Source organism: Elephas maximus, chromosome 7, assembly GCF_024166365.1.
Source record: "Elephas maximus indicus isolate mEleMax1 chromosome 7, mEleMax1 primary haplotype, whole genome shotgun sequence".
NCBI classification, from domain to species: Eukaryota; Metazoa; Chordata; class Mammalia; order Proboscidea; family Elephantidae; genus Elephas; species Elephas maximus.
Window position 1 is genome coordinate 127,756,586 of NC_064825.1, and position 13,898 is coordinate 127,770,483.

At 59.8% G+C, this 13,898-nt stretch overlaps 2 protein-coding genes across 11 annotated transcripts in view; one reads left to right on the top strand and one right to left on the bottom strand.

The window, feature by feature from the left end:
• Window positions 1–348: 348 nt before the first annotated feature.
• On the top strand, window positions 349–6,643 carry LOC126079033 (solute carrier family 22 member 12-like). 3 transcript variants are annotated; one of them, XM_049889923.1, is made up of 10 exons: window positions 349–750; window positions 1,701–1,804; window positions 2,348–2,502; window positions 2,573–2,741; window positions 3,424–3,547; window positions 3,715–3,830; window positions 4,450–4,664; window positions 5,546–5,654; window positions 5,887–6,090; window positions 6,580–6,643. In XM_049889923.1, the coding sequence occupies exons 1-10, from the start codon at window positions 349–351 to the stop codon at window positions 6,641–6,643; spliced, it is 1,662 nt and encodes a 553-aa protein (XP_049745880.1). The 3 variants fall into 3 exon arrangements, with proteins under 3 accessions (XP_049745880.1, XP_049745881.1, XP_049745882.1); XM_049889924.1 differs by having other exon boundaries at window positions 2,348–2,400; XM_049889925.1 differs by lacking the exons at window positions 2,348–2,502; window positions 2,573–2,741.
• A 6,180-nt stretch (window positions 6,644–12,823) lies between these two features.
• NRXN2 (neurexin 2) overlaps window positions 12,824–13,898 on the bottom strand; it is a 117,038-nt gene continuing 115,963 nt past the window's right edge. For 4 of the 8 annotated variants that reach the window (XM_049892373.1, XM_049892372.1, XM_049892375.1 and 1 more), the window contains one exon: window positions 12,824–13,891. In XM_049892373.1, coding sequence (XP_049748330.1) covers window positions 13,005–13,891 — 887 coding nt within the window. In that variant the 3' untranslated portion in view covers window positions 12,824–13,004. The remainder of the gene's footprint in view (window positions 13,892–13,898) is intronic. The other 4 variants (XM_049892380.1, XM_049892381.1, XM_049892379.1 and 1 more) reach the window with 1 other exon arrangement.

Below are 13,898 nucleotides of genomic sequence, written 5' to 3' on the forward strand. Positions count from 1 at the left end.
CAGCACCGACACATGGTGGGAAGGCATGGATGAGTGGACGTCTCTCTCTGAGTGGGTTAAACTTTGACTGAGAAAATGATTACTAAACCCTGTTCCATAAGTGACACCTGGTCACAGTTTAATTTCTGGCCAGGGTGACCTCAGTCTCCACTTTCCCCAGTTCCCAAATTTAACATTTCTGGGAGGTCCCAGGGTACAGTATCTGGGAGATGTCAGTGGACTCCAGTCTCGTTCAAGCTGCCCCAAGTAACAGCGCTGGGCAGTGGCTCTGGGTCAGCAAGGCGGGTGGCCCCTGACAGGCTGCCCTCTGGGAAGTGGGTGCCTCCTCCGGGTCCCCTGGGAGGCCCCATGGCATTTGCTGAACTCCTCGACCAAGTGGGCAGCCAGGGCAGGTTTCAGGTTCTCCAGACAGTGGCCCTGGTGGCCCCCATCATGTGGGTTACCATGCACAACATGCTGGATAACTTCTCAGGTGCCGTGCCCAGCCACCGCTGCTGGGTGCCACTCCTGGACAACAGCACAGCCCAGGCCAGTGTACCCGGGACCCTGAGCCCTGAGGCCCTGCTGACCATCTCCATCCCGCCTGGCCCCAACCAAGAACCCCACCGGTGTCGCCGCTTCCGCCACCCACAGTGGCAGCTTCTGGACCCCAACGCTATGTCCACCAACTGGAGCAAGGCTGCCACGGAGCCGTGCATGGACGGCTGGGTCTATGACCGTAGCACATTCACCTCCACCATTGTGACCCAGGTAAGGGCCTCTCCCCACCACACATACACACCCTGAGTCCTAACACCCTAGAGGTGAAAATCACAGGTCACAGTTGGCTGGCCTGAAAATGGCCCAGTCCTGGGAACTGGCATCTAACCCCTCCTCAGTCCCACCATCCTAGAAGGTAACGTAGAATCCAGCTGGTCTGCAAAGACTGTCTGTGGGGCTGGGACTAGGGAAGGCCAGCAACAGGTCCGAGTGCAAGCATTAAGGAGGTGGGCTCATGGGAGTGCTGGGTGGATACCCGAGTGCCCCTTTAACATTTGCACTTGGGATTTTGCTGGCCTCCTCTTGGCCTGGTCCTGCCCACACCTCCAAGTTGTAACTCCAGGCAGCTCACTCCACCTCGCCCAGCCCATTTTACTCGGCTGTCAGATACGGACTCAGGTGAAGGGTTTGCTGAATCACGGAGGCCCTGGGCTGGGTGCCGGAGACACATGGATGAGGTGTGGTCTTGCTCCCCATCTAACAGGGAACTGGGCCCGCCCACAGGTCTCCCTGAGGACCCTGGGAGCAGCAGGTGAAGCACCCAGCTGGGGCTAGGGCATTCCAGGTGGCTTTCCAGAGAAGAAGGGGCACCAGGTCAATCTGGAAGGCGGGGAGGGGCAGTTCATCTCCGCAAGCAGGGCTGTATAAAGAACAGAGGGAAGGTTCGGGTAACACCAGCTCGGGGTGGTGACTGCAGAGTAGGCAAGGCCTAGAGAGGGATTGACCCTTGGCCCATTGGGCAATAGGGAACCATGGAGAGGCTTAGGCAAGCAGTGACCGGAAACCTCTCACAAGGCAAAGCCACATTCATGAGTGCCTTCACTGTCCCACAGGGGTCTAGATGGCCCTAGAAGTACCAGGTCAGCTGCCCAAAACCTCATCTAGCTCCTCTGTCCCTCCTGGCTCCTGAGCTTAGCTCTCTCCTCTCCTCTCCCTTCCAGTGGGACCTGGTGTGTGACTCTCAGGGCCTGAAGCCCATGGCCCAGTCCATTTACATGGCTGGTATCCTGGTGGGAGCTGCTATGTGTGGTTACACCTCCGACAGGTGAGTGCCACCTGGTTCCAACAGATTCCCAACTCCTTGCCATCACTGCAGCCCTAGACTTCTGACCTGACCAGCCCCTGACCCCCCTTTGCAGCCAGCCTCAAGGAAGAAAGCTCTGCGTGTAGCCAGAATGTCTGGATATTGGCCTCAGTCCTGCCACCTTCTAGCTGTGCTGCCTTGGGCAAGGGTGTGCCCTCTCTGAGCCTCATTTTCACAGACTCTACTCTCAGGGTTGTAGGGGGGTCATTGCTTCCAATCAACCACTCATTCCTGAAACCTGCTGTGCCACATACCTGCTTGAGTCCTCCTGGAGACGGGGAACGCATCCCCTGCTGAGAGCGAGCTCTCTTTCTGCTCGGAGTCAGGGACATGTTTCTTTATGCTCATAAGCCTTCCAGGGTTGGAGAATGAGGGTCTGGCCCTGGGTGTCTTGTTGACCTTCATCTCAACACAGCCAGCAGTGAAAGGTGGGCTCTCAGAGGTCCCAACCCCCATGCCAGGTGCTGTGGCACACTGTGGACCCCAGGTATTCTTCTGTCACAGGTTTGGACGCAGGCTGGTGCTGACCTGGAGCTACCTTCAGCTGGCCACAGTGGGCACCGCGACTGCCTTTGCCCCCACCTTCCCTGTGTATTGCCTGCTCCGCTTCCTGGTGGCCTTTGCTGTGGCAGGCGTCATGATGAACACAGCCACACTCTGTAAGACCCAGACCCAAGGCCCTGCAGGCGAAGGTTTGCACAAGGCTGACCTGTTCCCGTCTCCTTGCAGTGATGGAGTGGACATCAGCGCCAGGCCGGCCCTTGGTGATGACCTTGAACGCCCTGGGCTTCAGCTTCGGCCAGGCCCTGATGGCTGCTGTGGCCTACGGTGTGCGCGACTGGGCCATGCTGCAGCTGACAGTCTCTGTTCCCTTCTTCCTCAGCTTTGTGTACTCCTGGTGGGTGCCTCAGCCCAGCCCCTTCTCCCAGATAGGTGGACACTCCCTCGCCAGTGACCTCATCCATGCCAAGGGCTCTAACTCCATCCAAAGGCTGCCAGACACCAAATCTCCACTGCAGCCTCGTGTCCCTAACTGCCTCCGGGACACCTCCATATGGTCTTAGACTCACAAACCTAACACCTCCTTACACTTGTTCCTGCCCTAGGCTTTCCCAACTTGGAGGGCATCGCCACCCACCCAGGTATTGGGCTTGGAGCTGCCATGACATCTCACTCTTCTCCCACCCCCCAAGTCCACTCAGTCACCGGATCTTGTCAACCCTACCTCTAATGTGTCCCTTGAATCTCCCTGTTTTCTCCCCTGCAAATGCCAAGGACCCCAGGGCCTGGGTGGGTAGGAAACAGGTGGCCCAACCCTGGCCCTGCTCCTTGGGGACAGCATGGATGGCTGAGGGAACTTCCTGGGCAGAGGCCTGGAGCCAGACAGCGTGTGGGAGCTACAGGCGCTCAGCAGGCTGGGGGCGAATGTGGAGGGCGGGCTAGATGTTGAGGGGAGTGGGGCCAGGTTAGTGCTAGGGGGCTGGGGGAGCAGGGGTAGGCTGCAGGGGGCAGACTTACATCCAGGCAGGAGATGAAAGGGCCAAGAGTGAGGCAGGGCAGTGACTTCCTCGTCCCCCCAGGTGGCTGGCAGAGTCAGCACGCTGGCTCCTCATCACCGGCAGGTTGGCCAGGGGCCTGCGGGAGCTGCAGAGGGTGGCTGACATCAACAGGAAGAGGGCAGCAGGGGAGGCGCTGACCACTGAGGTGAGGGAGGCCGAGCCTTCCCCAGGGCTAGACCCTCACCCTCTCCCTGTCCCACACTTGGGAAACAGCTGCAGGTCCCAACCAAGGGCTCGGCTCCCAGGGAGGAAGGCTTCAGGGAGTGAGACCACCTGGGTGTCCCCAGTACTGACAGTACCCCCTCCCTGCAGGTCTTGCTCTCAGCCATGCAGGAGGAGCTGGGCGTAGGCCAGGCTCCTGCCAGCGTGGGTGACCTGCTCCGCACACCCAGACTTCGCCACCGCACCTATCCCTCCGTACTATGCTGGTAGATGCCCTGTCAACACCCCACTCCACCCACACCCAGCCTCGGCCTCGGCCCACCCCCGGGACTGCCGGCAGCTGGGAAGCTGGAGTCAGGGCTCTAGGGGCATCCAGCCAGGGGCCCTCTACTGCCTCCCCTGCCGGCCCCACTGGCAGTGACTCGGGGACCACTCCGGAAGCCCAGCCAACTTCCCCTTTGTCAGCCAGGGTCCCGTCACACGCCAGGTGGACTTAGTAAGAGGAATTTAATAAAGGAGTTTTTCAGCTATCCCTACACCTTTGTTACAAATCCTCTTTATTAAATTCCTTCTGTAGAATCTCTCCCTTATTAAATTCCCCAACACAGAGAGGGAAGGGAGAAATTCCCGGGCTTCTCCCCTTGTCCCACCTCCAGTCTCTCACCAGAGCCTCCCATTGGCCAAACCAAACCGAAAGCTACATCGCAAGGGAACCTGGGAAATGTAGTCCGAAGAGATCACCCCCCCCCACACACACACCCTCGCCCCCGCCCCCACACACATCCCGTAGAGAGCCCAGTGGGAGAAGGGCAGGCAGGAATCGGATCTGAGAAGAAATGAGCACATGACCAGCCCCCTCCTCAACCTGACTCCACCCGCCCCCAGGTTTGCTATTGGCTTCACCTTCTATGGCCTGGCCCTGGACCTGCAGGCGCTAGGCAGCAACATCTTCCTGCTCCAGGTCCTCATTGGGGTGGTCGACATCCCGGCCAAGACAGGCACCCTGCTGCTGCTGGACCGCCTGGGCCGCCGACCCACACAGTCCGCGTCCCTGGTGCTGGCCGGGCTCTGCATCCTGGCCAACACGGTGGTGCCCCGTGGTGAGCGGGCGAGCAGGGGCAGGGCGCCATGGGGCGGGGCTTCCCTTCCTGGGGGCCTGAGCCAGGAACAGAGACCCTTTCCTTCCCCTCCCACCTTCAGAGGGCACTGGACCAGAGGCTGGGGGACGGGGAAGGGGCGGCGTCTAGGGAGAGGCGGTGGTGGTGGTCTGTGCTGGGCACTGAGAGGTCGGATGGGGAGTGGGCAGCGTTGTGAAAAACTGTGAGAAGAATTTAGGGTGGATTGCAGGAGGAGGCAGAGGCGGAAAGAGAGGGAGGGGTCAAGCCTCTCGGTGACTGGGTGGGGACTGTGCTCATGAGGTCATTTAGGACATGGCTCATTTGTGGGGCCTGGGGTGCAATGGTTAAGTGCTCAGCTGCTAACCAAAGACTGACGGTCCGAACCCTCAGGACAAAAGACCTGGCAGTCTGCTTCTGCAACAATTAACCAAAAACCAAACCCCTTGCCCTTGAGTCCATTCTAACTCATAGTGACCCCACAGGACAGATTAGAACTGCCCCATGGGGTTTCCAAGGCTGTAGTCTTTAAGGAAGCAGACTGGCCACGTCTTTCTCCCACAGAGCGGCTGTTGGGTCTGAACCACAGACTTTGCAGTTAGCAGCCGAGCGCTTTAACCACTGTACCACTAGGGTTCTGTCTGTAAAAGATTACAGCCTAGGAAACCCTGTGGGGCAATTCTACTCTGTCATATAGGGTCACTATGAGTCGGAATCGACTTGAGGGCACATAACAATAGCAATGGGAACCCCCAGGTAGAGATGAATCAGAGACATTTGGAGAGACAGGCCTGGAGGCCCCCCCCAACCCCCCGCATCTGACCCTGGCCCTGCCACCCACCCCACTAATCCACCTCTGTCCACAGAAATGGAGGCCCTGCGCTCAGCCCTGGCCGTGCTGGGGCTGGGCGGGGTGGGGGCTGCTTTCACCTGTGTCACCATCTACAGTGGTGAGCTCTTCCCCACCGTGCTCAGGTGAGGGGGAGCGGGGCCCAAGAGGGGCGTCCTGGATTGGGCATGGTGGCCTCCCAGGGGCAGGCTGGGGTGGCCTTCCCTCAGGCCCAATGTCTGGGCACGAGTTTCTCTTCCATGTGGTCTCAGGGCTGCCCCGGTGCTCCTGGCCCAGCCTGGCCTGAGACGTCTCCCTGGGCTGACAGGGCAAGGCCACAGCGGGCAGAGCAGTCACTCACATGCATCTTGCTGGCAGGATGACTGCAGTGGGCCTGGGCCAGATGGCAGCTCGTGGGGGGGCCATCCTGGGGCCCCTGACCCGCATGCTGGCTGTGTACAGCCCCTTGATACCCCTGCTGGTGTATGGGGCGGTGCCCGTGCTGACCGGCCTGGCCTCGCTGCTGCTGCCCGAGACCCGGAGCCTGCCACTACCTGACACCATCCAGGACTTACAGCGCCCGTGAGTGGACCAGCCTGGGACCCCTCCCTCCCACCAGAGAGCCACAGAGCAGGGCTGGCTTGACAGAAGGGAAGGCAGAGGCCCAGAGAGGGGTGGGGCTGGCCTGAAGTCACACAGCACACCTTTGGGAGGGTGGAGACTAAGGCTGGGCTGTTCTTGCTCCTCCTTCCTCATGGATGCCACAAAGGGCCAGCTCTGCCCAGCTCCACTGAGAGTGGCCAAGGGGAAGAGGGGGTTGCCCCCTGTGAGGTGGAGCACCAGGCTGCAGTGGCTGTTGCTGGGAGTCCTCAGAGACCACAGACGCTACCAGTAAAGCCCCCAGATCGCTGACAGGGGCTCAGTCACTTCCCCCATCACGTGTTCTGGAATCCTTGGTCCTGCATTCCCAAGAGCATGGTGGCGGTATCCCGAGTCCTCAGGATGAACACAGGTACCAGGTCGGGGGCATTGTACATCCCCACACCTCCCTTCCGTGTCTTTCCTGAACAGGGCAGTGAAGAAAGCAGCCCAGGGCACACAGGGCCACCCTGTCCTGAAATCCACGTGGTTTTAGGTCCCTGCCATGGGGCCGTGGAGGAGGTGGAGGAGAGAGAGCAGAGGCCTTGATTTCCAGGGGCATGGGCTGACATGGGGTCCTCGCTCCCCTCCCAGGGCTGCCCCCTCACTGTCCAAGGAGCCGTCTTCCACATAGAAGGGCCATTGGGTGATATGACTGGCTGGGAGGCTGCCCCATGCATGCCACCCTGGGAGGGCAACCAGGTCCGGGGGTGGGGGGGCCTGCCCTGTGGGCCCTGTGCTCCCCTCACTGCCCCTGCCACCCACCAAGCTCAGAGGCAGAGGGAATGGCATCTCCGCTCCTCAGCTTCCTCTGGAAAGCCCTGGACCCTGAGTGCTGTGGCCCCTCTCTTCCCCCTTCTCCACACCTCAGCCACACAGCCAGTCCCCGTGGTACATCTTCCCCTGGAGCCCCCTCCCCACCATCTCTGCCTGATCGTCTCTCCCTCTCGGCCTCCCAGACCCAGGCCAGTGGCCCTTCCTCCCAGGGCCAGGTACCCGCCCCCTCCCCCCACCAGCCTGTGAGTTCGCAGAGGGCTGGGGAAGCCCAAGAATCCCAGCTCCCAGCACAGAGCCACCCAGAGTGGGCACCAGTGCAGGGAGATGAAGGAGTGAATAAAGGCCACCTGCACTGACTCGAGGTCAGCTTCCTGCATCTGCCGGCTGGGGAGAGGAAGACACCTGGGAAGAGGAGGATTCTGGCACTCCTCTTGGGAAGGCCTTTCCCCGCAGCTGTGAAGGGCTGGGGCCCGGCTTCCCGAGCGCAGGCCAGAGGCCCTGCAGTTCCCAGCACCTAGTGTGAGCACCGCACAGGCATCACCTCGTCTCATTGTCTCCTCAACCCTGCAAAGTAGATGGTGTCCCCATTTTACAGATGGGGAAACTGAGGCCCAGAGAAATTGATTGCTCATGACACACAGCTAGGATAGGGCAGGATTGGGATTCAGCCCTGGGCTGTAGGTCTCCAGAGCCCAGCTCAGGCCACAGTCCCTGGCCGGCCCTCGGGCCTCACTGTCTGGACCCTCAGTGTTGCTTCTCTGGGGCAGAGCCAGGGCCTCCTCCTGCTCAGAACCAGCTGGGACCATGGAGTCCACTGGCTTGGCTCATGGGAAGCACAGTGCAGGGGCCTAGGGGGAACTGGGTTTCCCCAAGCTCCCCTAGCCTGGCTGATGGAGATGTGGTCCTGGCAGGAGCCAATCGCCACCCAGTTGGGGCCCCCACCAGCGACCTACCCTGAGCTGTGCTCACGGGGTCTCTGCATCCTTCCAGGCACCTGCAGCAGAGGGCTGCACCCCTCCCCCCAACATCAGTGACGTCTCTACACATGTGCACACGCACACACGTGCACACAGGCATGTGCATACACACGTGTGCGCACATGCACATGGGCACATACAGAAACACACACGTGCACACTCACACAGAAGGTCAACCAGAAACTCCAGGGAAACAGAAAACAGCTCCTGTCCCCAGGAGACCCAGATCACTCCCTGGCCTGGTCCTGTCAGCTGCAGCCCCTTCCCTTTCTTTTCCAGCTCCAGAAGGGCCTCTGGGAGCCATGTCCCCAAGCCACTTGCCTATGGCCACCCCTCAGTGAAGGCCCCAGGACAAAGGGGAGTGGGGCGGGGATCGTGTTCCTGAAGATGAGGGTGTCCCAGCCTTCCCTGAACTTTCCGTCCATCTGTCTGTCTGAGGCCCAGCTGCCTTTCTCATCTTTGCTCAGCATTCTTGGGATCCCAGGGTGCCCAGAAACTTCCAGAAGGCAGGACCTAGGACTAGGGCAGGATGGTTCCTCCTCTCCCCTGAGATGTCCCTCCAGCTCTCCAAGTGGTCACTTCAGAGTGAACTTGCTCCCCCAGCCTCGCCTTTCAGTTAATCACAATCTTCTGGGACCTGAGGTCTGTCTGCTTCCAACATTGCCATCCCTCCAGTAACTGACCAGGTCCTGGAAGCTGGGAGGGCCCTGGGGGGTGAGTGGCATCAAAGTAGCTGAGTGGGCCCTGAAAGGGACAAGGGGCACCTTCAGCAGTAGCTGAAGGCCTGCATCCCAGGCTGGGTGCTGCCCACAGGGCCCGCCTTTATTTGCGACACGTCCACTCTTGAGGCCCACCATGAGGGGCTCCTGACCTCAGAAGCTGCCAGAGCACCCCCAGTGAGGGGCCAAAGGTTCTGGGTGGGAAAGAAGTACCTGTCGACACTCCCTACACACAGCCTCATCCCCATGGCAACAGGCCTCAGGCAGCAGGGACTGAGGAAAGGGGCCCAGGACCCACTCTGTCCATCTCCTGCTCTGGCCAGGAGGACGTGGGGAGGAGCAGTGCCAGCCCATCACTAGCACAGGGACAGGACCTCCTGACAAGACTACCCTGGCAAGACTCCAGAAAGGGGCTTCCTCAGAAGCCCCCGCAGCTGGCTGGGCAGGTGTTCCCTCCCCTGGGGGCATGGCCAGGGCTGGTCTTTCAGGTCTAAGGGCATCAGCCAGATTTCCCTGCTAACTTTCCTCTCTGATCCCCTGTCCTTGGTCCCCCACCCGAGGTGGAGAGGTGGAGTCTTCTGAGACATCCCAGTGTGTACTAATTGTCAGGGAGCCCAGGTGCCTGGAACTACTGCCACCCCAGATGCTGCTGGGGACTCTCAGGGGGCTCTCACTGCCAGGCCAGCTGGACCCCGAGGAGCCCAGCTCAGGCCAGGTTCTGAGTTCAGCCTCAGATGCACAGGTTAATGGAGCTGAGACCACAGTGATGGTCTCTTACAGATGGGTAAACTGAGTCAGTGCCAGAGTTGAGGGATCTTTCCTCTTACAGCCACACCATTGGTGACAGGAGCCCTCAGCCTCGGTGTGCAGAGAGGAAAACAAGTCCCAGAGTCATAAGACAGCCATATGGCATCTGGGGCCATTCTTCCAACTCCTGGCCTGTCTCTCTTTCTTCCCCCTACCCTGACAGACTGTGCAGGGCCATTCTGGAAACTTCTGGAGGATGCCCCTCCCCTTCTTGACACCAAGGAGCTCTTGCCTGCCTTTATTCTCTTTGGCTAGTGGTAATGGGGGAAGGGGGGACCCCAGATAGGTCTCCATCCCTAGGACAGCAAGATCGGCAACAGAGGACCCCAGGCTGAGGTCATCACCAGCACAGGGACAGGATATCTTGGCAAGACTGCCCAGCAGTTACTGCTGGTTGGAGAGGCTGACCTCCAGGTCCCCATGGCTGTGAGCAGCACTGGGGACAAGCAGGGCCAGGAGCCCCACCCCTGGGGGTGGCCTGGTCTGGAGGGAAAAGGAGAGGCCAAGTACATGGAAATGCAGACCAGGAGTGGAGGTGGGAGGTGGGACCTGCTCTCCCACCCTTGATAGGTCTTTGTAAGCAACTCCCAAGGGCTCCTGGTAGCACACCTCTGGTGGTGAGGGTCCCAAGAGAGGCTTTTCCCTGGGGATGGAGGGAAAGGGGTGAGGCTGACTGGAGCCTCTGAAGTCAGGCAGAGGCACCCAGGGGAGCACCTACCATGCTGAGGGGCCTTCCCCAGCTGAAGGGTGGGGCTCACACAGCCACCAGCCAGCCTTGACTCCAAGGGCCCCGTGAGGTGCCTTGGCTAAAGATGGGCCAGACTCTTGAACTGGAAGACTCCAGATGAGCTGGCCGGCAGCCAGGCTGCTGCAGACGGAGGTCATGATGCAGCATCGGCAGGGAAGGGTGATGGTGAGCCGACCGGAGGGCAGAGGGACCAAGCAGGAGGCAGAAAAGCAGGTGGGTCAAGGAGGAGACCTGAGCTACGGGAGCATGGCAAGTCACCACCAGGTGTCAGGGGTCTGACGACCTACTGCCCTCACCCTGGAGGTCCATACCCCTCACACTCTGCTCTCCGGAGGATGCCCGGCCATCTGGGTCCTCACTACGACCCCAAGCTTGGAGCATCTGTTCCTTGCACCTGAGAGGCTTGATGAGTACACAGCCATCTCTTAAAGGGCCCGTGGACACATATGCCAGTCCCTGCATGAGCAGTAAACACCTGTGAGCCAGGTGTGCACTCTGGGCTCCAGTGCCTGGCCTGTGTCAGGCTTCCCATCCCAGGGGCTGCCCACAGTGAATCAGAGCGAACCTGGCGGCGGGGGGGAGGGGGGAGGTTTTCCTGGGTCCAGTCCCCTTGAGACACAGAAGAGGCATAAGCTTGGGAGTTAGCAACAAAAAAACAAAACCCAGTGCCGTCGAGTCGATTCCGACTCATAACGACCCTATAGGACAGATTAGAACTGCCCCACAGAGTTTCCTGGAGGCAAATCTGGACTCAGCCACTGACTGGCCTTGGGACCTTGGGGCCAGTCACTTGAGCCAGGAATAGCACTGCCTCCCTCCAAGGGTGGTTGGAAGGCTGGGTAACAGAAGTCCTACATCCAGGCAGTGCCTGGAACACACAGGAGCCCAGAGAGGCAGGCCCTCCTCAGCCACTAGGGGGCAACATGGTGTCCACACCTCTGGGATTTGTCTGGTGGTGAAGTGGTTGGTTAAGAGCTATGGCTGCTAACCAAAAAGGTTGGCAGTTTGAATCTTCCAGCCGCTCCTTGGAAGCCTACGCAGCAGTTCTACTCTGTCCTCTAGGGTCACTATGAATCGAAATTAACTCAGTGGCAATGGGTTTGGTATTTTTTTATGAGAAGCTGAGGAGCCCTGGTGGTGCAGTGGTTAAAGTGCTTGGCTGCTAACAGAAAGGCCAGCAGTTCGAATCCACCAGCCATTCTGCGGGAGGAAGATGTGGCAGTCTGCATCTATAAAGATTTACAGGCTTGGGAGCCCCACGGGGCAGGTCTACCCTATCCTATACGGTTGCTATGACTTGATGGCAATGAGTTTATGAGAAGATGGGAGTTTCTGGGTGGCACAAATGGTTAGCACTCAACTACGAACCAAAAGGTTGGTTAGAACCCACCCAGAGGTGCCTTGGAAGAAAGGCCTGGTGATCTATTTCCAAAAGGTCACAGCCTTGAAAACCCTATGTAACAGTTCTCCTCTGTAATACTTAGGGTCGTCATGAGTCGGAATCAACTCTGCAGCACCTGATTTTGTTTGTTCTTAATGAGAAGCTGAGCTCTCGGGTGGGGTGGTGGCAGGGTGCTCAGCAAAAAGATGGCAGAGCCAGAGGCAGAGATCAGCCATGCCACGAGCCTGGGGACTGTTCTCTGTCCCTATCCTCACCCCAGCAGTGATGTGAGGGTGGGACAAAGACAAGCCACCCGAGGAGCTCAAAGCCATGCTCAGCCCAAAAGTTTGGGGACAACTTACCAGCTCTCATGGGTCCGAATTTGGGCCCAGACCCCAGCCCAAAGCCAGGACCAGTGTCTCAATAGCACCCCCCCCCAAACAAACTGCACAGGAACGCTGGGATTTGGAAAGTTTTTGTTTTCTTTTTCCCACACATTTCCGGGTTTGGGATGTTTTCCAAGACTCAGACACGTTTGTTAACAAAGAGAGAAAAAAAAACCAGGGGAGCAGGGAGCCCGTGGGCAGACAAGTGGCCCCAGCAGTCTGGACAATGCCTTGCTCCCTCCTCCCTGTGGCTCGAGGATCTAGAGTATTTGTCTGTAATATATATCTGCATTTGCCTTCCCTCCCCCCGCCCCCCACCCCTGCTCCTCCAACAGCGTCCCCCTCAATGCACGTTGCCCGGTGGCACAGAACAGAATGGGCCTCCAGCCAGACCCGAGCCCCTTCCCTGGGCGGCACCAGGCCAGGGCTTCCTCCAACGAGTGGGGTTGGGGCATTCAAAGGACAACCCCACTGCCCAGCCTCACCCCACCCACCCAATGGGCTACTCAGCCCACCCTCCCGCCCTTCTCCCACCAACTCTGGAAACCCAAAAGGAGGAAAGGAAGGGAGAAACCAGACACACAAAAAGGGAGAAGTGGAGAAGGAGAGTAGGGACAGACACAGCAAGCCTGGGGTGGGGACTGGAGGGCTTGGGGAGAGAAGGAAGGCAGGAGGGGCAGAGGGTGGAAGAGAAATGGTGGGGGATTAAGGGGACGAGTAGTGGGCACTTTACAAAACCCCCAGCCTTCTTTCCCACCCAACCCACCAAAATAAAACTACCCCCCTTAAAAAAATAAAATCAACCCAGGGCTGTGAGCACATGGCCTGCCTGGCTGCGCAGAGCCAGAGGGACAGCCGCCTCCAACATTAGGAGGAAGGGGAAGAGCACGGGGTTTCCTTTTTTTTTTTTTTCTTTTTTTTTGCGTTTCCTCGTTGTGAGAGAAGTCTGAGGCTGCGGGTAGTGGGTCCCCAAGGCCCCTGGCAGGGTGAGGGCCGCAACCGTCCTCCCAGGCACTCCCAGAAGGGGCAGATGGCAGTGGGGCGCAGTGCTTGCCGGGGTGCTCAGACATAATACTCCTTGTCTTTGTTCTTCTTGGCCTTGCTGGGCGTCTTGGGGGCGGCCGGGGCCTTCTCCTTCACTACGGCGCCATTGCTCTGGGCCGAGTTACTGATGTAGTTACGGCTCTGGTCCACCTGGTAGGAGCCCTCATCGCGGTTGCGGTACTTGTACATGGCATAGAGGAGGATAAGGATGCAGAGGGCCGCCGCCGCCACGATGCCCACCACCATGCCCGTGGTGCTGCTGGACTCCCGGATCACCTCCACCGCGCCCGGCGGGCCCCGCTCCCCCGGCCCCGTAGGGTTGGCTGTGGGCAAATGGGGGAAGCCCGGGACTGAGGTCACTCCGGGGCGCAGGGGCGGAGGCCTCCGCGGCTCGAAGGACGTGGGGGCCCCGGGCCCCAAGGGCGGGTTCTCCAGCAGGGGCTGTAGAGGGTCTCGGTGGTTCATTTTGCCCGCTGGCAGATTGGGCGCTGGGGCGGAGGGGGCGAGCAGCACCCCAGGGGCACCCGTGGCCCCATCTGTCCTGAGGTTGGGCCGGGGAGCGGGCTTGCGGGGTGACAGGAGGGTGGTGCGGTCCGTGACAAGGGGAAAGGTGGTGTAAAAGTCCTCGTCGTCCGTGGGGGGAAGGCTGGAGTCAAAGACCTCCCCGGAGGCAAAGCCCGAGGCCTCCATGGGCTCCTCGCAGTCGCTGTCGTCCTGCTCGGCCTGGCACGGGCCCCCGGCGGCCGGGCGGCGTGCCGCGGGCGGGGGCAGGGTGTCTTGGGTGGCGCCCACGCCCGTGAGGAAGGGGTAGAAGGTGGGGGGTGGGGGCACGAAGGGGGAGCGGGTGGCCACAGGAGGGGGGTCTAAGGAGTCCTCCGTGATAATGGGCAATATTAACTCTCCTCCTAGAAC

What these genes read in the sequence shown, in the direction of transcription:
- LOC126079033 (XM_049889923.1), top strand. Translation starts at nt 349, where the DNA reads ATGGCATTTGCTGAACTCCTCGACCAAGTGGGCAGCCAGGGCAGGTTT. An exon ending in CCTCCACCATTGTGACCCAG is followed by an intron (nt 751 to 1,700) that starts GTAAGGGCCTCT and finishes TCTCCCTTCCAG; the next exon opens with TGGGACCTGGTGTGTGACTC. An exon ending in CTCTTCCCCACCGTGCTCAG is followed by an intron (nt 5,655 to 5,886) that starts GTGAGGGGGAGC and finishes TCTTGCTGGCAG; the next exon opens with GATGACTGCAGTGGGCCTGG.